Here is a 27,247-nt window from a genome sequence, read left to right as displayed (position 1 = left end):
CAGGAGTCGCTAGTGCACGATGAGACAAGGATATCCCTACCGGCCAAACCCTCCATAACCCAGACGACGCCCCACGGACCTCTCGGTCGCGGCCGGCTGCGACAGAGCCTGGGCTCGAACCCAGAGTCTCTGGTGGCCTAGACCACTGCGCCACCCGGGAGGGTCATTAATATTTTTTATAAGCCAAATACAGAAAACCTGAAAAATTGGAAGAAAAACACTTTCACTCATATTGTAATAAATTATAGGTCATATTTCATAGAAACCTTCAAACACTGGACAGTTACTTCAAAGTTTACCAACCTCCCAAACCAAGATGCCCTTTTTACACTGAATACAAATATTAACGCAACATGCAACAATTTCAACGATTTTACTGAGTTACAGTTCATATAAGGAAATCTGTCCTAATCTATGGATTTAACATGACTGGGAATACAGATATGTATCTGTTGGTCACAGATATCTTTAAAAAAAAAAAAAGTAGGGGCCTGGATCAGAAAACCAGTCGGTATCTGGTGTGACCATCATTTGCCTCATGCAGCGCAGCACATCTCCTTCACATAGTTGATCAGGCTGTTGATTGTGACCTGTGGAATGTTATCCGACTCCTCTTCAATGGCTGTTCGAAGTTGCGGGAACTGGCACACGCTGTTCCAGAGCATCCCAAACATGCTCAATGGGTGACATGTTTGATGAGTATGCAGGCCATGGAAGAACTGGGACATGTTCAGCTTCCAGGAATTGTGTACAGATCCTTGCCACATGGGGCTGTGGATTAACATTCTGAAACATGAGGTGATAGCAGGGAATGAATGGCACGGCAATGGGCCTCAAGATCTTGTCATGTTATCACTGTGCATTCAAATTGCCATCAATAAAAGAGGATACGTCTCTACTTCTCATTTGTGCAGAAATCCTTAGGTTGTGCAAACCCAGTTTCATCAGCTGTCCGGGTGGCTGGACTCAGACAATCACACAGGTGAAGAAGCTGAATGTGAAGGTCCTGGGCTGGCGCGGTTATACGATGTCTGAGGTTGTGAGGCCGGTTGGATGTTATAAAATGACGTTGGAGGCAGTTATGGTAGAGAAATTAACAATAAATTCTCTGGTAACAGCTCTGGTGTACATTTCTGCAGTCAGCATGGCAATTGCATGCTCCCTCAAAATTTGAGACATCTGTGGCATTGTGTCAAAACTGCAGTTTAGAGTGGCCTTTTATTGTACCCAGTGCACCTGTGTAAATTTCTTGCAGTTTAATGAGCTTCTTGATATACCACACCAGTGTGGTGGATGGGCTATCTTTGCAAAGGAGAAATCCACACTAAACGGGATGTAAATAAATTTGTGCATAAAATCTGAGAGGAATAAACATTTTGTGCATATGGAACATTTCTGGGATCTTTCATTTCAGCTCATGAAACATGGGACCAACACATTACATTTATATTTTTGTTCAGTATAGTTGGGCATTTTCTGTTGTCCTGGCCAGATATTCCTCACAATCATTTTAAGTAAGCGACTTTTTTCTGTTCTATGCTCATGGCTGATTGGCCTTTTTTTTTGTACCTTTATTTAACTAGGCAAGTCAGTTAAGAACAAATTCTTATTTTCAATGACGGCCTAGGAACAGTTTGTTAATCTCGTCTCCAGCAAAAAGAACACGACCGCAGAGGTGCTGTAGTGTCTGTTGGAGAGGAGGGTAACAGAACACATGGACTGTCACCAAATCCCCATCTTTTCCATGGCCCCCAATACAGACTGCTTGCCTAACCTCAAGCCACCCGGCTGACTGGTTAAACACTTGGATTCATCCCAAATGGCACCCTATTCCCTATATAGTACCTTATGGGCCCTGAATTTATATTTTCTTTCCTATGGGTCCTGGTCAAAAGCAGTGTACTATAAAGGGAACGGGGTACCACTTGGGACATAGGAAGACAGTTTATCATAACGATTTCTGTTTGGGACGTCAGCCAGGCCATAATAGGACACTTGCCCAGTATCACTACCGAGCTCCCCCCACTTACCATGTTAAACATTCCTAATGTATTCATCGAATAAAACCATATTTTGAGATGAAGTATTAAGGGGTCCTTCACTAGAACTGGAAGTAGCATGGATTTATAGAAGTGTTCATTTAAGGTGTCAAAGCAATAACCGTTTTCTTCAATGGTTATGTATTGACTATCAAATACTTGAATGCAGAGTACAGTGACTATGTGGACACTGACTGGATCTTCATTACACCTCTTATAAAATGTCAGTTGACCATGCTTGGATACTATCTGAAATAAAATCATGCTGAACCACTCATTTATGAAACATATTATTTTGTCATACAGTGACTTGGGCGGTGACTGACATGCTTCCAAAATGTTGACAAATGACAATGACAGCCTTCATACATTAACCTTATTTTGAGAGACAGTAAAATACAGAAGCATTTGCAACGCTGATAAATTTGCAGCAAAGCAGTAGTTCAATATTAAATTACTGTTCAAAGCGGCAGAAACTCATACAACAGTCTAAATGATAACTGACATGTCCAAACTGGGCAATGACTTCAATCAGTGCCTATACTTTCACTCAAATTTAAATACTTTCCATTTGTTCACATTTTCAATGTAGAGGGGGATGGTGTCTTAATGAAATTAGTTTGGTTTGTGAATTTATTTATACACAGCTTGTTGAATCTATTCATTCCAAACATTAATTGCATTTGACAAAGCCACTGAGGTCCTCCAGGAACTTGATGTATTCGTGATGCTCCATGGCAGTGCTCAGCTCAATCAGTTCATCAGCAAACGTGTTGTCAACCCCCCGGTCAGCCAGGAAGTCCATGAGGTGGTCATACAGGGCCTGAGGTAAATCACAAAGGAACGGCCAGTGAGAACTTCAAAATTAAACCGTAACTATGTGCATCGGTCTAAGGCACTGCATCTCAGTGCTAGAGGAGTCACTACAGATGCTGGTTCGATTCCAGGCTCTATCACAACCGACCGTGATTGGGAGTCCCATAGGACAGCTCCCATTTGGCCCAGCGTCACCCAGGTTAGGCAGTCATTGTAAATAAGAATTGGTTCTTAACTTCTTTGGGCTGGGGGCAGTATTGAATAGCTTGGATGAATAAGGTGCCCAGAGTAAACTGTCTGCTACTCAGGCCCAGTTGATATATGCATATTATTAGTAGATTTGGATATAAAACACTCTGAAGTTTCTAAAACTGTTTGATTGATATCTGTGAGTATAACAAAACTCATATGGCAGGCAAAAACCTGAGAAAAAATCCAACCAGGAAGTGGGAAATCTGAGGTTTGTAGTTTTTCAACTCTTGGCCTATCGAATACACAGTGTGTATTACACAACATGGCTACACACTACACAACATGGCGGATATCTGTTTGGGTTGTTTTGGTCCCTGAGCGCAGTACTCAGATTATAGCATGGTGTGCTTTTTCCGTAAAGTTTTTTTTAAATCTGACACAGCGGTTGCATTAAGGAGAAGTGTATCTATAATTCCGTGCATAATAGTTGTATCTTTTATCAATGTTTATTGTGAGTATTTCTGGAAATTGATGTGGCTCTCTGCAAAAATCACTGGATGTTTTGGAACTACTGAACGTAACGCGTCAATGTAAACAGATTTTTTTTCTATAAATATGAACTTTATCGAACAAAACATACATGTATTGTGTAACATGAAGTCCTATGAGTGTCATCTGATGAAGGTCAAAGGTTAGTGATTAATTTATCTCTATTTATGCTTTTTGTGACTCCTCTCTTTGGCTGGAAAAATGGCTGTGTTTTTCTGTGACTTGGCTCTGACCTCGCATAATCGTTTGGATTTGCTTTCGCTGTAAAGCCTTTTTGAAATCGGACACTGTGGTGGGATTAACAAGAAGTATATCTTTAAAATGGCCCTGCACTTTCACTGGCTGTTGTCATATCGATCCCGTTAGTGGGATCTCAGCCCAAAGAGGTTTTAACAGACATGTCTAGTTAAATAAAGGTTAAATAAGCCAGCCACCTTAACCGTCGTGGGAGTAGGTTTGCAGTGTCTGGAGAGTAATACACCTCATAATTCCTGGTTATAACTCATGTTGCTTTCTAAAAAGTGTGTCACAATTCTACCAAAGCTTCATTAAGACCAATATTGAATATTGTAGGCAGTCAAGTTATCATTGACACTCAGAAGTATTTGTAATGATATTTAATTTGCAGACAGATGGTCCAATATACAGTACTTACCCAGTCCAGAGAGTCTGTGTTGAGTGTGTAGGCGGTCTCCTTCCACTCTACATCTCCCTCAGGCTGGAAGCTGACCTCACGGATGGCAAAAATATCACTCTCCTCTTCCCCTTCACCATGGATTGCCTGGAAAATGTATTTAGCCTAAGATTGTCAGATATATTGCTTATTAACTAAATGTGGTAAGAAACAAAGCAATAAAGCCTTAGGGGATTAGCAACTGAGGGGGCATGCTTCCCAATTATGTTGATAAAGATGTATTTTGTTTCAACTTAGTCTGGACTATACATGAAGCCAATGATGATTCACTTGTAGGATAATTTACCTCATCTTCAGGATAATGGCAGTCAAACACCAAGGAATGTTTTGCCGCCTGTTTTGTCACCTCGACAACGAAGTTGGGTGAAGACACAATATCTGGCTTTAAGGAAACAAAATACACATGGTTCAAAACCTAAACAATGTAACACTGCAACACGTTCAGTTTTTAAAAAAGTCCACGTGTCCATTTCGGAAAAGACAGTACAAAGAGGTTTACCTCATTCTCTGCAGACTTCTGTCCCTGTGCTTGTTCAGCATCCTCTTCAAACTTAGGGGGAATACTGTTGTTGACGTTGAATGTGACGGTCACTCTAAGTAAAAGGACGAGGGGTCAGACAATGTAGAGTCTCTTATAGAAAATGTAGTTCAAATTACTTTCAAATAATGTTAACTGGGTTCATTTTGTGCAGTTATGGATTTATTAATACAACATCTAGGTTAATTATTAGTCAAATAAAATATCTGCAGGGGTTGTATCAGTACCGGTCATTTACTAATCTACTTGGTGTAGCAGGCAGGGATAAGCTAATATCGAGATGGCCTTACTTTTCTCCAGAAATTGTCCTAATGAGTTTGGCTTCTGTGCCGTTCTGCTGTAGCTCCCACCCTCCAGACATCTTGGGAAGAGTACTGCTTTTCTGGATCTTCCTCTCTTCTTTGATTTCATCCGAAAGGAAATTTCCAAAGGCTTTGTCTCCTGAAACCGAGCAATTATATAGGATCTTAGAACAGAAGATAAGTCAGTATTAGCTACATGCTAGTGTAACGGATGTGAAACTGCTATATATATATATAGCATCGCAGCGCTAGAGGCGTGACTACAGACCCTGGTTCAATCCCAGGCTGTATCACAACCGGCCGTGATCGGAAGTCCCATAGGGCGGCGCACAATTTGCCCACTGTCGTCCAGGTTAGGGGAGGATTTGGTTGGGATAGGCAGTCATTGCAAATAAGAATTTGTTCTTAAAATACTTGCCTAGTTAAATACAGGTTAAAACTGTATATACACAATGTCCCATAGATTATGACCAACCCCTATACATTTGCACCCACTAATGTTCCATTCCCATGGTCACATGTGCATTGAATTACACACGGGTCCAGATGTAGATAACATCAAGGATAACCAGCCAGTTAACATCACTTTCAATAGTTACTGATCTTTTCATTATCAGCTTAGCCTTCCGCACTGCTCTAGAACAAGCGGTCTTAACTGATAAACAAACTAGCTATGAATATGACTAGCTACGGATAGATGTACACAGACGAATGTTCCAAACCGTGGGTGAAACGCATTGGTGACATTTCTGTTGCAAATTTCGTCCAACCTGTCAGCTACATGACAACGGTTAAATAAATTATGTCCATGTTTTGCATCCTGGTCGCAGCTATTACTCAATTGCTTTAGATACAGGTAACTAGTAATTATATTCAACAAGTCCAAGTTTAACCCTATTTAGCAGGTTAGGAGAGCATTTCCACTAACCCTAACCTTAATTTCCAACCTTAACCTAATTATCCTGACCTGCTGCGTAAATATAGCCGTATAGAAGTGGCGTGTTTTTAAGGAATGTCATATTTAGCTAGAAGCTAGATAGCTAACGTTAGCTAGCGTACTCACACAACAGTAGATAGTTAATCCAGCTAGTTATTACCTTCTGTGTGTAGTGATCCACATCCACACGACACAGGAGTAAATCCTTTTGAACTGAAGAGTTTTGGTCTGTATACCGATGCTGCCCCGTTATGGCTCATCATCCAGAGAGACCGGCTGAAAGGCCGTATGGTTCCGGAGTTTGGAGAACATAATGTCGATCTCGTAAGAGGCTGGAGAGTTCGGGCCGAAAACATTGTGGTTGTAGAAATTCGAACTGCAGTACTCACCGTTCGGGAAAGAGACTTTAGCATGGTTATAGATTGGTAAATTTGACTAAATAAGAAAATATAATAGTAAAATAAACCCAGAGTATCAGTTACCCACTACTGACGTTACAGACAGATTACTGCCTGAGAAAACACGTGGGAAGGACACCCTGACCTCCTCAAACTTTGAACCGGAAGTGGTCCCAAGGTCCAGCCCACTGAGGTTTTGCAACGTTTTTTGTAATATTTTGGGGGAAAATAACAGGTATTAAAATATCTTAAATATTGGACCCTTTTTTTTCAATTTTCGCCGAAAATGACATGCCCAAATCGAACTGCCTGTAGCTCAGGACCTGAAGCAAGGATATGTATATTCTTGATACCATTTGAATGGAAACACAGAAGTTTGTCGAAATGTGAAAATAATGTATGAGAAATTAACACATTAGATCTGGTAAAATATAATACAAACAAAAAACATGCGTTTTCTATTTTTTTTTTCCTTCGTCATCTTTGAAATGATAGAAAGACCGTTATATCACTTAGGAGTGTAGGCGCAATTTAGATTTGGGCCACTAGATGAAAGCAGTGTATGTGTAAAGTTTTAGACTGATCCAAATAAATCAAATTGTATTTGTCACATACACATGGTTAGCAGATGTTAATGCGAGACAATGCAGTAATCTAACCTAACAATTCCACAACAACTACCTTATACACACAAGTGTAAAGGGATGAAGAATATGTACATAAACATATATGAATGAGTGATGGTACAGAACGGCAATATGGTAAGATGCAGTAGATGGTATAGGGTACAGTATATACATATGAGATGAGTAATGTAGGGTATGTAAACATTATATTAAGTGGCATTGTTTAAAGTGGCTTGTGATAAATTTTTACATCAATTTTTCCATTATTAAAGTGACTGGAGTTGAGTCAGTATGTTGGCAGCAGCCACTCAATGTTAGTGGTGGCTGTTTAACAGTCTGATGGCCTTGAGATAGAAGCTGTTTTTCAGTCTCTCGGTCCCTGCTTTGATGCTCTCGGTTGATGCTTTTTCTGCATTTCATTTTCAATACATTTAGACAAAAATGTCTAAAAACATATTACTTTGTCATCATGGTATTGATAAATTTTGAATTCAGGCTGTAACACAACTAAATGCAGTCAGGGATCAGTAACCCTGGATCAATTAGTGTTAATAAGTGCCTTGCTCAAAGGGCACAGATTGTTCACCTAGTTGGCTCAGGTATTTAAACCAGTGACCTTTTGGTTATTGGCCCCAAGCTCTTAACCACTAGGATGCCTGCCACCTCAGGTGGCAAACATAAGACAGAACATTAGAAGATACTGTACCGTCATACTGTGTCTTCACTTAATCATGCAGTTGAAAAGACAAACATTATTGCAAATAAAACAAAAATAACTGAGGAAAAGGTTTTTATTAGAAATACTAGTGGATATAACCAGCGTATGTCGTATAAAGTCACCCTGTCATCTTTTATAATAATATTCTGACTTTCAACACAGGTCAGATTGTTCATCATCCAATGAAAAGCACTGCCTCTAAATGCAAATATTCTGCAAACAATGACTTTTCAATAACATATATTGCCATTGGTTATCCAATAAACACTCATTGAACAACCATTCTTGATTGGGGAAATTATTTATCAGCAGATTATCAAATTCTCCATATGAAATCTTCAGCAATCACATATCTTAGATGCACATTAATTGGCTAAATGAAGTGACCAACCTCACAACATGCTTTGAAGTCCATTTAACCAGAGATCAGTGCAGCTTCCTTTGGAGCTGCCAGTTAATGTACATTACTGCAGCAGCAAAGCATGCATCAGGTAAGAAAAAGTGACTGAAGTTGAAACAGCAGGCATTTGCGAATGAAAGACATTCAATTCACTCCTTCTATACCACCTCAACTGACAGATGCCATACCATATTAACCCAGCCACACACACAAACACACTATGACCACCCACCCCCACTGATGTGGACAGATGTCTTGGTATCCTTTTAGGACTATTGACAGAGTCATTTTCTTTGTCAGTAATAACACAGATGATGATGAATGATGATGAAATTGTGACAAAAACTCAATGAAGACAAAAAAGTAAACCTATGCCAAAGTGGTTCCTCTATGCAAAAGCAACAACTGCTTACCATATGTTTAATTAAATACTGTGATATAATATCTAAATATTTCAATATATCAAAACAAAATATGTACATGTTACATGGTATGGCATTTATGGTAACTACCAAAATAAAGGAAACACCAACAGTGTCTTAATAGGGTGTTGCCACGAGCTGCCAGAACAGCTCCAATGTGCCTTGGCATAGATTCTACAAGTCTCTGGAACTCGGCTGGAGGGATACGACACCATTCTTCCATGAGGAATTCCATAATTTGGTGTTTTGTTGATGGTGGTGGAAAATGCTGTCTCAGGCGCCGCTCCAGAATCTCCCATAAGTGTTCAATTGGGTTGAGATCTGGTGAATGAGACACACGCGCACCTACCAACCCACCCTTTAAACCCCCTAAAGTTTCAGCTGGAACAGGGAGGGGAGAAGGAGATGGACATTATGTGTGAAAAGAGCTAGATCATTTGTGTATATGTAATGGATGTGTTCAGGTGAAAGATATTATATATATATAATATATAATATATATATATATATTAGTTCATCAAGCAAATAAGAAGACCTTAAAAGTTGAAACAATGCCGCAAACACATTTGGAAGTATACATTTCAGTGTGCAAATTCCCCTTTTCTGCTGATGAAGAGCAATTTTGAGAGAACTGGTTACTTGTGGTGTGATGGATTTGTTTCGGTACCTTGAGGCAGATATCTCGTAGCTGTGCACGGACCTCTCCAACCATGGTCATGTTCCTGCTGTTGACAAAGTTCTCCCGACACCACTCCTACAACACGGGACACACATCAGAGCCTGTACTGAATCTACACAATATATAAATGATAACACTGCACAAAGAACACAGGGGCCAGTTTCCCAGACACAGATTAAGACTACTTCTGGGCTAAAAACAATGTTCAATAGAGAACCTCTACTGAAACAGCATTTTAGCCTGGGAATTTAACTCTACACGGTGCATTCGGAAAGTATTCAGACCCCTTCTCTTTTTCAACATTTTGAAACAATTAAATTAAGATGTTCCTCATCAATCTACACACAATACCCCATAATGACAAAGTGAAACCAGATTTTTGCCAATATATTAAATTATATTATTTAATACTTATTTAATTACTTATTTACATAAGTATTCAGACCCTTTGCTATGAGACTCAAAATTAAGCTCAGGTGCATCCGGTTTCCATTGAACATCCTCGAGACGTTTCTACAGCTTGATTAGAGTCACCTGTGGAAAATTCAAATGATTGGACATGATTTGGAAAGGCACACACCTGTCTATATAAGGTCCCACAATTGACAGTGCATGTCAAACCAAGCCATGATGTTGAAGGAATTGTCTGTAGAGCTCTGAGACAGGATTGGGTTGAGGCACAGATCTGGGGAAGAGTACCAAAAAAAATTCTGCAGCATTGCAAGATTAAATGAAAGAAGTTTGGAACAACCAAACTAGAGCTGGCCGCCCCGGCCAAACTGAGCAATTGGGTGAGAAGGTCCTTGGTCCGGTAGGTGACCAAGAACTCAATGGTCACTCTGAGAGAGCTCCAGAGTTCTTCTGTGGAGATGGGAGAACATTCCAGAAGGACAACCATCTCTCTAGCATTCCACCAATAAGGCCTTTATGGTAGAGTGGCCAGACGGAAGCCACTCCTCAGTAAAAGGCACATGACAGCCAGCTTGGAGTCTGCTAAAAGGCACCAAAAGACTCTCAGACCATTAGAAACAGATTCTCTGGTCTGATGAAACCAAGACTTAACTATTTGGCCTGAATGCCAAGTGTCATGTCTGGAGGAAACCTGGCACAATCCCTACGGTGAAGGATGGTGGTGTTGGCATCATGCTGTGGGAATGTTTTTCAGTGGCAGGAACTGGGAGACTAGTCGGGATCGAGGCAAAGATGAATGGAGTATAGAGAGATCCTTGATGAAAACCTGCTTCAGAGCGCTTAGGACCTCGGACTGGGCCGAAGGTTCACCTTCCAACAGGACAATGACCCTAAGCACACAGCCAAGACAATGTAGTAGTGGCTTTGGGACAAGTCTCTGAATGTCCTTGAGTGGCCCAGCCACAGCCCGGACTTAAACCTGACCGAACAGCTCTGGAGAGACCTAAAAATAGCTGTGCAGCGACACTCCCCATCCAACCTGACAGAGCTTGAGAGAATCTGCAGAGAAGAATGGGAGAAACTCCTCAAATACAGGTGTGCCAAGCTTGTAGCGTCATACCCAAGAAGACTCGAGGCTATAATCGCTGCCAAAGGTGCTTCAACAAAGTACTGAGTAACGGGTCTGAATACTTATGTAAATGTAATAGTTTATTTGATTTTATACATTTGCAAAAATGTCTAAACTTGTTTTTTCTTTGTCATTATGGGGTATTGTGTGTAGATTGATGAGTAAAAAAAATATTTTAATCAATATCAGAATAAGGCTGTAATGTAACAAAATGTGGAAAAAGTCAAGGGGTCTGAATACTTTCCGAATGCACTGTATGTCCAGAGGTACTGTATACAGCTGATCATAGCTGAAGTGCATTTTGTATAGTCTCCCCCACAGGCTTCTTCTTCCTCGAGTTATCCACTGACCTTGTTGGCGTTCACTTTCATGAAGGTTCTTTAGATCTAGAGCGGTGTCAAGTGATCTCCCTCGCTGGTGGTGAACTTCTTGCGTGCGGCAAGACACTCCTCTCGGTGTACAGGGGGGTTGTAGAGCACCGTGTCCACCGACAGCAGAGAAACGATGGTCAGCACCTCCTCAGAACACTGGAAGTCTGGCGACAGCAGGATGGTCTGTAGATGTAGACACACAAGAGAGAGATACAGCGAGGGATAATGTGTTAATACAGTATTTATTGTTGGTCATGGGGATCAATACAAACAACCTCCAATAAAAAGCCCCTTTCCTGTGTGTCTGTGTCTTACCTTGGCATAGCGTGGCTCCAGGGGGAAGCTGGCAAATCTTCTTGCCCAGAGGAGTGAGGGTGACCTGCTCATCTTTCTTCTCTACAGCCCCTAGTAGATCCAGCTGCTCCACCGCCGTACTCATCGCCTCTGAACAGTCATATTAACATTACGTGATTACAACCAACTCCGACCATGAATAATAACTAAATGTAAGTTGCTCTGGATAAGAGAATCTGCTAAATGACTAAAATGTAAACGTAATTACAGTAGTACAACTAACTCCTATCTGAGTCTACAGACATATCAGTGGATTGACATAATAACACTTCTGAAGACGTTAGCATCACAGTGAACACACTGTGATGCTACACACAGCAGACCTGGGACTGGATGACAGACTGCTTACCAGGAGAAGGCTTAGACATGAAGTCAAAGTTCATCACGTTAGGAATCCCCAGAGCCAGAAGCTGCAGCATGACACTGGCCAGGTTACACCTACAGGGGAGAACACGGGACAGGAACAGTTACACCTGCAGAGGAGAGAACAGAGGAGCAGAACACTCACTCACAATGACCTAGAGATGCATCAACTTATGCTGCAGCAAGAACTGGGTCGGTGTTCATTAGGGCACACCGTAGCAAAAACTTTTACAGTGGCGAATGAAAACGAGCGTTTCTTATTGGACATGTTAAGGTACCTCACCATTTCATGCCTACTGAAAATTACCCTGTTCTCTTTTAACAGGTGAACAGTGACAGCAACTAGATTTGCTTCGGCTCCTAATCTAAGCCATCATGGTCCTACCCACCTCTATCTCAGGCACGGTCATGGAGATGAGGTTGTCAAACTCGTCCTCGGTGTAGAGGCAGTAGACAGAGCCTGAGTCCTCTCTGCCAGCCCTGCCTGCCCTCTGCCACGCCTGGGCTTTAGATACCCACTGTACTGCTAACACCTCCAGACCACTCTCTGGGGGGCAGACAGATACACATTACAAATAATGAGGAACACAATGAAAATAAGTCTGTAGACTTTATTATATATGTTAATCTTTGATTTTTAAAGCCTATTTTTGTTTTATCATATTTATTTAGAAAATATACAATTTCATTTCATAATTCGAGTTCATTCATTTATTTATTCACACTACGCCACAGACCTGAGTGACTCACAAGTAGAGAAACAGAGTTTAAAAGGCATTGTGTACAGTCAGTGAGGAATCTCACCTGGGTTGAAGTGTTTTGCTTTCACCATACCTGTATCAATTATGTATTTGATCCCTGAGATGGTGATCGACATCTCAGCGATGTTGGTTGAGAGAATGACCTTCCTACAACCCTGGCAAAACAATATAGTTGCTTGCAGAGACCATGTATCACATTATACAGTGCCTTCAGAAAGTATTCATACCCCTTGACTTATTCCACATTTTGTTACAGCCTGAATTCAAAATGTATTAAATCAATGTAACATTTTCCCCTTTGCGAGGCATTGAAAATCCTCTGTGATATTTGTGGTTGAATCTGTGTTTGAAATTCACTGCTCGACTCAGTGACTTTACAGATAATTGTATGTGTGGGGTACAGAGACGAGGTAGTCATTAAAAATTATTATGTGACTTGTTAATACAAATTTTACTCCTGAACTTATTTAGGTTTGCCATGACAAAGCGGTTGAATACTTATTGACATGTCAGCTTTTAATTTTTAATGAATTTGTCAAATTCTCTAAAAACCTAATTCCACTTTGACATTATGGGGTATTGTGTGTAGGCCAGTGACACATTGCAATGTAATCCATTTTAAATTCAGGCAGTAACACAACAGAATGTGGAAAAAGTCAAGGGGTGTGAATACTTTCTGAAGGCACTGTAGATGACTGCAAGACATTGAGGGGGGTGTAGGTGTATCCTACCTTAGGTGCAGGCTGGAAGAGCCTGAGCTGCTGAGCAGGGGACAGAGAGGCGTACAGGGGGGTGGCTGTCATGGGACCACAGCCGTCAGGGAGGTTCTTGGCGATGTCACGGCAGGTACGGGCCAGCGCCTCTATCTCCTCCTGACCCGTCATGACCACCAGGATGTCATATGATGTAGGGGCTTCCTGTTAAGAATGGACACATCACAACCCTACCCTGTCTGGCATCATATGGTGATTTGGAATCATGACTCCAACTTGTGTTTCCAGAAAGGTATGATTAATGTAAGTTATAAGATTGAGTAGTGATAGTAGTAGCCTGGTTAGTAGCCTGACTGAACTAGTGAGTGCAGCGTTCAGTCTGGTTTAACCAGGCCAGAGAGATTAAAGTAGATGTCACGTGTCAAAATTTTGATTGATGACCCTATGTGAACCTATGTGAACGCTATGTGAACCCTATGTAGTGATGACGTGTGCATGTCTTCTGGTCAGGCAAGCCTGGTTAGGTGGGGGCTATGGGGTGAGTAAGGGTCCATTTGACAGGCCGTTAATGATTGATGACCCAAGCCTGATAGGCAAGCCTGGTTAGGTGGGGGCTATGGGGTGAGTAAGGGTCCATTTGACAGGCCGTTAATGATTGATGACCCAAGCCTGATTTATGACCCTATGTAATGATTTATGACCCTATGTCATGTAGAAGGGTGCATGCCCAGGGTTGAGTAAGTGACCATGTGTCAGGTCAACCTGTTACTGTTTCTCACGGTTTGGGTTGGTTAATGCCCCTTATAAAGCGCCTGAACAATTCCTGTTTAAGAGTGCACATGATAACCCCCCTGAATATTAAACAAAAATGACACCTATGCCAATTTTAGGGATGTTATGCTCGGCTTGTCATGAACCCAGTGACCAAAGCCTTGAAGAAGTTCTGTGTGAAGCTCCAGAATGTTTTAAAGGATTTTTGGGTACGAGTGAGGGCCACATGTCTTACATATTCCACCCGGAGGATTCTACGGTAAAGATATTCACAGACCGTGGACCCAAACCCCTTTATCCTGCAAAACCTGGGAGTTTTCCCCCGGCTCTGGGGATGAGAGAATGGCTAAACATCAGGCTGGCTCTTTGTAAAATTGAACAGGTCCTGAGTGTTACAAATGTGCCAGGATATGCGTTGGAAGAACAGGTCTGCGGCCGCAGTGATCTCAAGGCTCTAAGAATTGCTTCAATGGACTATAGCCCTGACAACAAAGTGACAATTTTAGCCTGTGACCTTTATGATAAGGCTAATGCTACAAAGTCTGTCAATTCTCCTGTAGCTTCCAGAGCACGCAAACATGTAAACTTTTTTATTCCTGTGTTTAGTTTTAAATGGGTGGATTATCCAATTTTCATAACACTTATGAATAAGCTGGACATTCTCTTCCAAAATGGGGAACAGTTAAAGCGCTGGGCGAGGCTTTCCTTGAGACAGAGTCAAGACCAAAAGGCCCGACGGAGGATCTACCCCTGGAGTGAAAACTTACCAAGTGTTGATGGACCTAGCAAGAGAGCCTTGCCTTTTGAGGGCGAACTCGACACGGACAATGGCGGTTGGTTGCATAAGCTCCCAGGATCTGTAAGAAAGGCATCGTAAAATACCTTAAGAATGTAAGGATATAAAATGTATGTACTAAATATTTTGAATGAAATAAATGGTTTTAAAATCAGAATCTCACCACGTTATGAACTCTCGCGTTTGTTCACTCTTAGCGCCGTCTGTCCCTGAGAAAAAACTTGCGGAAAAAGCCATGTGCGCGCGTATGTGCGTGAGGGAGTTTTCTGTAGTGGCTGTGTGTGTGTGTGTGTGTGTGTGTGTGTGTGTGTGTGTGTGTGTGTGTTTCAAAAACAGAAAAAGGGGGGGGCGGGTTGTTTGTTAAAAAAATACCCTTGCATGCCTGGTGGGTCGTTTGAAACCAAGGTTTACACTAGCCTGCAAAACAGATGCCTACCCCCCAACAATAATATTGTGTCTTACGACTCCTAATCTTAAAGGCCTTTCATAAAACTATTTTTTTAGGTGGGCTAAAAAGTCATTCATCCCAGCGATGTCGAGACCAAACCACCCCCCATGCATCTAGGTGCTAGCACCCCGGAGATTTTAGAAGATCCAAAAGGATCCTAATGTTTAGACACACCCAATACCATGTGTTTGAAATGTGTCAAATATACCATGGGCGGGGGTATAGCCCGAAAAAAACGACAAACCCCAAATGCTATGTAAAAAATCATTCAGGGGTTTTTCTCTAGGTCGTAGGGTACAAAAGCGCTAGAAACCATGGGCAATGTTAGCAGCGTTTTAGTTCCGATGCAAACAGCACCTCCAGAAACTCCAAGAATCGTTATCGGACTGAAGCGTTAAAAAAGATAATCGGGGAAAACAGTCTAATGGATCTATCGCAAGGTGAGTTCTTGAAATAAATCTTTATTAGATTTGGTTGTTGTGGGGAATTGTTTGAAAAGCGTGGGATGTTATAGAAATATTAAACAATCATTAGGATCAGTATGCTTACCGTATAACAAGGCAATATTAGCTAAAGTGATTATAGCTTTAATATTGTCGAATGTTTTATAGATTCTGAAGCATTCACGCAGATACTCCGAGGTATAACTGAGCTCGAACCATCCAATGGGGCTCCGGAACAAAGTGCAGACAAACAAACGCCTGCCCTGAATTGTAAACGTAAGTAAGCTCCAAGAATTCCATACATAAAAATATTTATACCTTAAAAACAAAAAGTGTGGGCATCTTATATTAAAAGTTATTTTATATGTTTACAGAGGACCTAAAGCCTAGAAGGTTAAACGAGGCCCTATGGAGCCTGAACGGTTTCTGCGAAGCATATGACTACGAGACAATTCTGCCCTACTCCCAGGATGTATTTACACAAAAGCAGCGAACAGAGACTTTAAACGGCAGGTCAACTCCCCTTGGCCAGGACAACGTTGTCCCCCATATTTCTAAACACCAAAGGATAATTAGTGCTCAGATCCACAGTTCCGCTTCACCCGAACAATTCTACTTGGCCGATATTCACGAGACGTCGTTCCAAGGACTAGGTATGAATCAATTATATATTATTATTTATATATATTATTATTTTAATATTTATATATTTTTTTTATGCCGGAATATGTTAAAACAAGGCCTAATGCTGTTTATTTTTTTATTTTTTTTATTTTATTTTTTTCAGGCTCACCATCTACCGAACCTGCAGATGCTGTAATACAGGTTGAACAAAGACATCAGCCCCTGGTTTCAGAGCTTCTTCAGAACAGCCCTCGTCAAAAAAGCCGAGGTATTTAATTAATGTATTGTTAATATATAGGCTTATATCTGAAATGTATTTGGCATTTTTAACATATTTTAGGGTTAATAACCTATTTTTGTATGTATTATTTTTATTTCAGACTCCTCACCGGCTTATAAAGATAACGCACAAACATCGGAGGATGCCCAGACAAGCATCCCCGAGGAGGCTCCAAAGACACCAGTCAAGAAAACAGCGAAACCTGATGATGTCAAAGATTTAAATGACATTTCTGAGGTAGACGATTTGATGTTCTGTGAAGCTGCCAACCTTCTTGAATCGGCCAATTCTGTGGGGGAAACAGCAGATTCTGAAATAGACCAAGAACGTTTTTTCAAAGCGTTTACCCTGGGTTTAAAATCACGAAAGGCTCTACTCCAGAGGCGCATGTGTATTCTACTCGAGCATCAATACAATCAGGATGTGTCATTCTGGCGTAGCGAGCTACCCCGTATGTTAAAAAACATTAGGGCTAAAACAAGCAAATACCGCCGTTAAAAAACACACATGTAAACACACACACACACACACATCCTTAATTAGACAGATGGCGCCCCCTATAGACCAAAGTGAGACAATTGAAACCCTCTTAGCCAGGATCCCTACAGAGCTCCAAGATATAGTTAACCATATGAATGATTCGGGGGTAATTGACATAATGACAATAGATGAAAATCTATTATCCCAGATTCCCTCCGAACTCATAGACATTATTACACGTATGAATGAGTCAGGGCCTTCCGAGGAAAACATGTTAACACAGATTCCCGAAACCATCATATCTCTAATTACCCAGCTTAACGCGAGCCCTAGGTTTAATTCGGCCCCACAGACACCTCTAAGACAGCCTTTAACAACATTGTCCGAAGAGTCTGAAAGTCAATATGATGTTTTTGAACAGTTGGACAAATGTCTAGCAAATCTGGAGGGGGGCGGTCTTGAGATCAGTGTACAGAACGAGAGCGCTAGGTTTAATTCGGCACCCCAGACACCTATAAATCAGCCTTTAACACCAATGTCCGAAGAGTCTGAAACCCAATACGATGTTTTTGAACAGTTGGACAATTGCCTAGCAAATCTGGAGGGGGGAGGTCTTGATCGAAGTGTACATGTTTTGCGTCGAAATAAATTCAACAATATTGAGGTTCGCCAGTTTTTCAATTTCGCATGGGGGGGTCAGATTCGGGAATATGCTGTGTTTTACGTAATGCTTATGGACACTTTGAATGAACTGTTAGCGAGGATTAGAGATTATAGCGAACCTAGGGATCTCTTACAGTTGGAAATTTGTGGAGACAGTCTACAGAGCAAGGTATCGCTTATTTTACAGAATGGTGAAGCAGAGCTTGAACAATTTGTTAAACTGCTAGAACGCCTTGTTCAGTCAAATTTAAACGTGCTAGCAGATAGGACCCTCGAACTTGTAGTACAATTAGTACGACAACCACAAGGGGGCGGGGGTCAGAGACGAAAGCTCGAGAGTTTAATGCAGTCCGAAATCATAAGCAATAAAAGGGCCTATCTCATAAACGTTCACAATCCAGGTAATAAGCTATGTTTTGCCATAGGTTTGGCCCACTTACTCAGCCCAGGATGTACTGATCAAGCCGCGTTACAAAAAGCTCGAGAGCTACAAACTGCGGTGGGTCTCGGTATACAGGATGCTGTGGCTTTCTCAGACATAGTCGAATTTGAAAACTTTCTGAACATCAAGATTGTGGTTTTGTACCACAGTAGGGCTAATGACGCTCTCCTCAAGTTCCAAAATATACCCGAACCACATCCTAAGACTATGTACTTTTATGTGCAAAATGAGCATTACTATGCCGTAACTAACATCACAGCCTTTTTAGGCGCGCCATATGTCTGTCCAGCCTGTCATACCGGCTACACACGCATGGGGGGGCACTCGTGCCGTTACAACTGTTCAGTATGTCTGGATAAACATTGCCCTATGCAGCCGCTAAACTTGACCCCCTGTGCGGATTGTCACCGCACATGTCGTTCGGCCTACTGTTACGAAAAACACAAAACTGAAACATGGCATCCCAAGGCATGTAAATCTGTAAGCAGTTGTGACATTAACAAGAAATGTCCAAAATGTCATTGCAATTACAACCTTAAAATAGATAGCCCTAAACCTCATGTTTGTGGAATTATACACTGCCCAATCTGTAAAGGTCCTTTGAAAAGCAGAGACGCGGAAGCGGTTCAAGAAGTAACACATGAGTGTTACATTCAGCCCTTGGCTGAAGATGAACATACAGAGAAATATGTGTTTTATGATTTTGAGACAAATCAGCAATCAGGGGTTCATTTGCCTATTTTTGTGTCAACCATGACTTTCAAGGGTGAAAAATGGTCGGCCGAGGGACCCAATTGTGCCCGGCTCTTTCTAAAACATTTTAGAAAAGCCCAGTACAGAAACTTCACGTTTATAGCTCACAATGCTAGGGCCTATGACGCCTATCTGCTTCTGAACCCTTTGATACAGCAAGGCGTGGCCCCCAGTGTCATAGCTCAAGGGAGTAAAATATTATGCTTTGTTGACCCCGCCTTCAAACAGAGATACATTGACAGCTTAAGCTTCTTACCCATGAGATTGGCTCAAATGCCAGAGGCCTTGGGTTTTGAAAACTCTGTCAAAGGCTATTTCCCTCATTTCTTCACATCTGAGGAGAATCTACATTATATAGGATCTTATCCAGCCCCCGAAATGTACGGGTGTGATCAAATGTCTCCCAAAGAGCGTGAGAGATTCATGACATGGTACGAGACCGTAAGACATGGCACTTTTGATTTCCATAAAGAGATGGAATCATACTGTGACAATGACGTTGTTATACTTCGTGAAGGATGCCTCAGATTCAGAGAAGAGGTAATCAAAGATGCGGGCATTGACCCCTGGAGCTGTACAACTATTGCATCAGCGTGCATGAAAACCTATCGTACACACTATCTAACTCCTGAATCTATAGCTATCCCATCGCCAGACAACTACCGACGCCAATTCAAGGCCTACTCTAGTGGTTCCATTCAATGGTTGGAGTACTTGGCCCAGGATAAAGATATTTTTATCCAACATGCTTTGAATCGGGGGGAGAAGGCTTTTGGGCCTTACCATGTAGATGGATACACACAGATTGACGGGGTTGAGACAGTGTATGAGTACAACGGTTGTTTCTTCCACGGTTGTAAATTATGCTTTGTCCCCCACACCTTGTGTGTCCTAACCCAAAAGACTTTTGGGGAAATGTACCAAGAGTTTCAAGACAAACTGAATTCTTTAAAGGCTACTTACGGGTTAAAAGTTGTGGTTTTGTGGGAGCACGAATGGACAGCCCTCAAAAAGGCAGATCCTAGTGTTAAGGCCTTCCTTACCCATTATGACCCTCCAGAGCCCCTGGAACCGCGACAGGCCTTGTTTGGAGGCCGGACCAATGCTTTGACATTGCGTTATGTAGCTCAACCCGACGAGACAATAGGCTATGTAGATTTTACATCCCTATATCCTCATGTAATGAGTTCCTCATTCTATCCTATAGGGCATCCTGAAATTATTCACAGCGACTTTGACGAACCCCAAAATTATTTTGGTTTAATCAAAGCGACTGTCTACCCTCCTAGGGGGCTGTTTATACCTGTGTTGCCTTACAAGGGTCCTAAAGGAAAACTTTTCTTTCCCCTTTGTCGCACATGCTGTGAAAACCACAACCAGGAAAACCCCTGTGATCACACAGATCAAGAAAGAGCCCTGACCGGTGTATGGGTCACTGTAGAATTCTCTAAGGCTTTAGAGAAGGGGTATCGTGTGGCCAAAATCTTTGAAGTGTGGAACTTTTCCAGGAAATCAGACACACTTTTTAAAGAGTACATCAAAACCTTCTTGAGATGCAAGCAGATGGCTTCAGGCTATCCTGCATCGGTCACAGATCAAGAAAGTAAAGACCAGTACATTCAAGACTACCATGACAGAGAAGGCATACTTCTTGACCCTGACAGAATAGAGGTCAACAAAACCAAAAGAAATGTGTCGAAATTGTACTTGAACTCCCTTTGGGGGAAATTAGCGCAGAGATGCAATATGCTAACAACTTCGATCATTAAAGACCCCGAAGAATTTTTGTAATTTGTTTTTTCGGACCAATACGAAATTTCACATTTTTCCTTCTTGAGTCAAGACATTGCCTTGGTGCAATGGAGGCGCCACCAAAAGTGGGTTCTACCCCCGGGTAATGTAAATGTGTTTCTTGCAGCATTTACCACAGCCTATGGCCGCCTTGAACTGTACACCCTCATGGAACAGCTTCAGAGGCGGGTTCTTTACCACGACACAGACTCTGTGGTCTATGTAAGCAAACCGGGGGATTGGACCCCCCCACTTAGCAACTATCTTGGGGGTTTAACGAGTGAACTCGAAGAGGGTGACCATATTACAGAATGGTCCTCATGTGGTCCAAAAAGCTATGCTTTTAGGACTAAAGCCAATCACGTGGTGTTGAAAGCCAAAGGCGTGACTCAAAACTATGAAAATGCACCGCGTGTAAACTTGGAATCAATCACGCGCTTGGTCGAGGGGTTCGTAAAGGACAAGAATAGTGACTTGGAGATTTTGAGCTCCTACAACAAAATAGTGAGGGATAAAAAGGGGTTCCATCTAAGAAACGCACCACTCACTAAAAGATTCAGGGTAGTCTATGACAAGAGACAGCTATTGCCTGACGGTACCACATTGCCCTTTGGCTACTGACTTATGCTACAAGCCCCAGTGTGTCTTAAAGCTTAAGATATTATGACTGCTGTCGAGGGTTTTGACCCCCGTCTACAATTGCCTTTTTCAGCATTAATTGCAGGCCCTTCAAACAGTGGTAAAACTTTTTTTGTAAAAAGTATTTTAGAGAATTCTGAACATGTGTTATCTCAAAAGCCTGACAATATTGTATGGTGTTATTCATGTTACCAACCTCTGTATGATGAATTATTGAAGACAATAAAAATCAAGTTTGTTGAAGGAATACCCGATTCTCTGTCTGATGATGAACTTCTCCCCCCACATGTAAATAATCTGCTGGTTTTGGACGATATGCTATTTGCTGGTAGCGAACACCCTGAAATTGCACGAGCTTTTACCCAATATACTCATCATAGAAACCTGTCCGTGCTTTACTTGGTCCAGAATGTGTTTCACCAAGGTAAAAATAGTCGGACCATTAGCTTGAATGCCAACTACATGGTATTGTTTAAAAATCCTAGAGACAAACTGCAAATTAGCACTCTAGCTCAGCAGATGTACCCTGGACGGAAATCATACTTTATGGAGAGCTATGAGGACGCTACCAAAGAGCCATTTTCTTATTTAATCGTGGATTTAAAAGCAAATACTCCAGAACACCTTAGGCTACGTACAGGGCTGTTTCCGGGGGAGAGGCCTGCTGCATACCTTCCTAAAAAGTAAACGCTATGTCTCTGCGTTTAAAAAGAAACCTCCCCCTCTTGAGAAGGCTAGTGGGTTCTACAGCTAAAGAACGGAAGGCCATCTTGGGTCGCTGTTCTTCAGATCTCATATTAGCCCTATGTGAGATTGCTTTGAATCTTCTCAAAGGACGCATTCCACTCACCCTGAACCAATTGAAAAAATTAAGGAGACAAAAGACAGCGATCAAACTCTTTGCCAATAAAAGGGCCAGTCTTCAAAAGAAAAGACATAGTATACAACAGTCTGGGGGTTTTCTTCTACCTTTACTCAGTATAGCCGTGCCCTTCATCACCAGCCTTATTGCGGCCAGACGTGGGGGTTGAACACGTGGTGTGATGGCCACTAAAATGTACTTGGTGCCTCAACAAGAGTTGGATAGACTTAAAAAACAAATGCAGGGTCCTGAAGATATCAGACAAACAGCGGAAAATGATTTGGATACGGCCATGAAGGATGTTTTGAACCGAAAAGGATTGAACCCCTATGATAAGATTCAAAAATACACAAACCTAATGCAAAGGTATTTGACTCGGGTAAAGCAAGGGGAGAGAGAGACTAACCATTTAACCCTTTCCCTACCGGACCCTTTAACAGATGTCGAACCTAACGATAGCCATGCCCCTGTAAGGCCTGTACCGTCGATCTTACCTAGTGGAGATAATATGTCGGGTGAAGCTCAAATGCCATTTGAAGATAAAGTTATGCATGACCTACTGACACATGTGCCTTTACGTAACAGGAAGAATGTTAAATACATTATGAACAAGATAAAAGACTCAAAGGGGATAGCTGCTTGGAACGACTCTGGAGAGTTTATCCTTCAGGGCTCTGTGGTTAGGGGGTCCCATATGCAGGACTTGCTTAAAAGTACCACGGCTGCCCACAAGGTTGCTGATGACCGAAGGCCTCCCGGCTGGCGTCAGTTTCTTAAGGCCCTGGCAATCCTCAACATCCCCCTCTCCGGTGTACCCAACCATAAGCTTCGTCAACAGATTCAAGCTTTAAAACAAAAGCCTTCAACGAGATACAGCACCCCTAAAGATGCCCCAACGACACCGGCCCCATATGAAAGCGATGATGCTAACTCATTTACTCCCATGAACGTCTCAGGACCTTTTCCTAAACCCGATCTCTCGGCGTGGTTAGACTTTTGAAAATGACTTTTGAATGACTATGATTAAATTCAATAAATTTTTTATTTGAAAAATAAGCAAGTTAACATTTGTGGCATTCTTGAAACATATGACGTGAGCATACGCCTTGATTACGCGTTCTTAAAGGACACACATTTGAACACTTTTGATATTTTCTAACAAAACAAGATACAAGGTTATCATTACTTCTTAAATCATCCTTATAAAGAGACATAACATCTTCAAAAGAAACTCCCCGGGCTCTTTGGCACAGGTAAAATACACAGTGGTGACCGCATGTAGTGGAAAGGTTATCTTGCACTTGTTTGATGTTGTAGTAGATCTTTGTACCGTTTAGGGTCAAAAAATCTTTAATAGATTTAGGGAAATGTGAAAAACCGGGGGGAAAGCCATAGGAATCAAAAAAAGTTGAGATTTTTCGTCCACCTTCCTGTTCTAATGTCATAGCTAGCCAATGTTCACCAGGCATGTGTTTAGGATGGGTATTGACAATAAACATTGCAGGCCTCTCAGACCATATCTCAATAGGTAATTCATCACAAGCCAACACTCCACAAAATTGTTTTCCAATCAAGCGGCTCATGAGACCGTCCAACTCTTGGGTATTCATGTCTTTGTTCAAAGGTCCTTAATATTAATCCACTAAGACCTGTCTTCGGGCATTCACTTCCAAGATTGAATCAGAGCATGCGTAAACAATCATGCTAACTGTACAGGCTAAAGGTGTACGGAAACGCATTTCCAGCCTGAGGTTACCTTGGGACACCACAGACAGATTTCCTGAGGTGTCATCATCAGGTGATAAATTGAAAGCATACAATGTGTAACCCTCTGCAAAATCATTTCTGTCAATAGGTAAAGAGAGATCTTTTAGATGTCGCCCTGTAGCCAGGAATAGATTGTAAAATTCTCGCACAGATATGTTGTTATTAAATTGTGGTTGGAAAGCCTTCGCCGGAACCTGACGTCCGTCCTGACAGAGCGCTACATACTCTGCATTGAAGTGCTGAAAATTAAAGGGTTTTTTATCTAAACTGCCCGTATTAGAGGCGTGATCAACCAGACCTATAACCACATATCTAGGTAAAGGGCCTAGAAATAGGTTTTCTTGACTGCAGATTCTACTGCCCACAGGTATGCTAAAGGTTTTCATGGTAATTCTTTGGAGAGGGTAAAGGGCATTTCCTTTCATCAAAGCATGTGAGTGACCCAGGCGCACGGCCGGAGATACAGATACTTTTTTAATAAAAAGGGTTGCCCCCAACACTTTCAAACTAAAATCCCCGTCTTGGGGAGACATCAGGCAAAAATCATCCTTGGCCCTGGTTAATTTTAATCTTAAATCAACCGAATTTAAGAGTAACCGTTCTTGAAAGAAAATGTCAGAGTGTATAGGGCCTAGCAAATGAAACTCTCGAGATTCGGCGCAGTAGCGAGCTCGTGCCGCTAGTCCTTTGTTTGCACCGGTGGAAGGGTCTGTCGATTCCATAGAGGCTCCTGCAGTATCCTTGCTAAACAGCCCGGCGCTAAATTGGGTTTTGAGAGTGTCTTCGGAGTAGTTTAGTAAACACTCCATGATGGCTCTATAAGGGTATGTAGCGCTGCTTTGACTGATTAGGCGTTCACCCAAAGTCACATCAACTTGGGAGAAAATGGTGGCCAAGGGGTAATTAATGAGACTCACTTTGGCATCGTCTGCAATATTAGACCCATCTCTTTTGGTCACTTTTAGACGTAAATGCACCAAGGTGTTGTTGAGGTCCAGATAGTTGTCACCATGGCCTGGTATGAAAAATTCGATAGGCCCGTTATCGGTAATAGCAGAGAGAGGGGCTATCTCCACATAACTGGATCTATCTATTGAATGCTGCGTTAACGGTGCCGTGAAAAGATCAAGTTCTGTCTTTATAGCTTCAGAGGACATTCGATGTAAAAGAGCCATGTCACTTATTCTTTTAGAAAATACTTCCTAGTATTCTTTTAGCCTGTTTTGGTACAGACCTCCTCACTTTACCCCGTCTTTGACTTACTGAGGTTCTTTTAACAGTTAACCGCCGCTTTTTAGGTGCCGGCGTACGCCTTAAACCAGGGGGTCTCTTTTTTGGCCTTCGAGACAATATCATAAGCCCCGAGCCTTCTTGATGCTCCACCTCTGGTGACGCCCTTCGGGTCATAGCATTGGCTACAACCTCACTTACTATATTTTTAGCCGCTGATTTTAAATGTGGTTTGGCTATGCTGAAGCCTCTCTTCATAAACGGTAAAACCATCCTGAAGAGGTTACGGAATATACCTCCTATCCCCGAACCATACATTGTCGGCGCTCCATGATATCCTGGTAGTCCATTACCCACTTGATCCACATAGTATGAAACATAACGGTTAGGGTCGAGCTGATGGTGCTCCATAACACTTTTATTTGTATTATGTTTATAAATATAATACAGCTATTATATATGTAGAGAGGTTTTGGTGGGTCTAAAGTGGAGTTTTACAATCGTTTTACCATAAGTAAATTCAATGTTTTCGTTCTGATCCGTTTTAAGCTCAACCAGAATGTTTTCAATATAGTTCTTGCTGACATGTACGTAGTGCGGCTTGTCATAATTGACAGTGACGATGTCCCCATCCTTGCCGTCTATATGAACTGTTCGCAGGAGGGGCACACAGCTGTCTCCGACCCTTTGATAGGTTATGATGTCGGTATAGACAAATATGTTGTAAAAGCCTGCATGTATATCCGCAGGGAATGGGAATAATTTATCGTTCACATACGTCCATTTATTGGGACCCATCCCCAACATGTAGGATAAATTACCGCTGGTCTTTATACCTCCGTTAGCAGGCCCTGAGATTTGTATCCTTTTATGGATTGGATTGTAGAATAGGAATATTTCCATCTTGTTCAGGGTTAGGTGTTCATTCAACTCTGAGACGATCCTGTCGACGGTTCTATAGAAACCTTTTTTAAGCTTAATAAGTTTCGCAGGTTCCGAGAACCTTTTGCAATAAAAATCACGGTCCTTAGCTTTGATATTATACCAACTATGGGGGTATGTAATCTCGCTGAGACCTACTTCCCAAGCCTCTGATAACTCTATAGGCTTTGGAAAATTGGTTGTATACTTCGAACTCTGATTATTACGATATATCTGTGCCGACGCATTACTGGGGAGAGTCAGGTAGAAGCCGCTGTGTTCCATGATGCCCAACTGTGTACACGCGAATGATGCGCTAGTTATCATGACTAGGGGTTTAAATTAAGCCCCGTTGCCTCCACCACATCCTGCTCCAATACCCAACTGTTGAACTTTTGAGGCCAGTTTTTCCAGCGGACCAGCAACCATTTTTTACCCTTTTCTCTCTTCTGATCTAGAATCTCCTCCACGTGAAAGACTTTGTCTTTACCCAACTGGACCTTCTGTAATTCCTTCTCATAAAAAGATCCCTCTATAAGATCCCCGTCATAATCTTTTAATTTGTAGACCGGCGGAATGCGTGGCAGACATTCGGTAACGGTAAACAACTCCGAGCTAAAGCCTTGTTCGTATTTTTTTGTCGAAAACACCCCTCAACTTTGATATACGCACCAAGTCACCCACTAGGAATTTAAAAGTCATTTTTTTCTTACGGCGAAGTGGGAACAAACCATACATATTTTTAAAGACTTGAAAAGAGTTTTCCGAAGAGACCTCCGAGGGCTTCATACGTATAGTCTTATGGTAGCTGTGGTTGTACCCGTTTACTAAATCCTGAACTATGTCTGTATATCGGTTGGTGTTGTGAGCTTGTAAAATAGCGCCACATCCGCTCTTTCAAAGTCCTATTAAAGCGTTCCACAAA

The 27,247-nt window shown here is 41.8% G+C and overlaps 1 protein-coding gene and 1 pseudogene across 2 annotated transcripts; both read right to left on the bottom strand.

Annotated features, from left to right (window-relative positions):
* Positions 1–2,313: 2,313 nt before the first annotated feature.
* LOC109893028 (complement component 1 Q subcomponent-binding protein, mitochondrial) lies at positions 2,314–6,647 on the bottom strand. Of its 2 annotated transcripts, none has more exons than XM_020486021.2 (6): positions 6,228–6,647; positions 5,119–5,269; positions 4,790–4,883; positions 4,577–4,672; positions 4,252–4,377; positions 2,314–2,862 (listed from the first exon to the last, which is right to left on the bottom strand). In XM_020486021.2, exons 1-6 carry the CDS (start codon positions 6,478–6,480, stop codon positions 2,713–2,715), a joined length of 870 nt encoding a protein of 289 aa, XP_020341610.1. In that variant the 5' UTR covers positions 6,481–6,647; the 3' UTR covers positions 2,314–2,712. The 2 variants fall into 2 exon arrangements, with proteins under 2 accessions (XP_020341610.1, XP_020341609.1); XM_020486020.2 differs by having other exon boundaries at positions 4,252–4,395; positions 6,228–6,635.
* A 1,217-nt stretch (positions 6,648–7,864) lies between these two features.
* Positions 7,865–27,247, bottom strand: part of LOC109892189 (ATP-dependent RNA helicase DHX33-like) — a 27,319-nt pseudogene continuing 7,936 nt past the window's right edge.

This window comes from Oncorhynchus kisutch, linkage group LG6 (assembly GCF_002021735.2).
Source record: "Oncorhynchus kisutch isolate 150728-3 linkage group LG6, Okis_V2, whole genome shotgun sequence".
NCBI lineage: Eukaryota > Metazoa > Chordata > Actinopteri > Salmoniformes > Salmonidae > Oncorhynchus > Oncorhynchus kisutch.
Note: the sequence above shows the minus strand (reverse complement) of the source record. Positions and strands in the feature narration are given on the sequence as shown.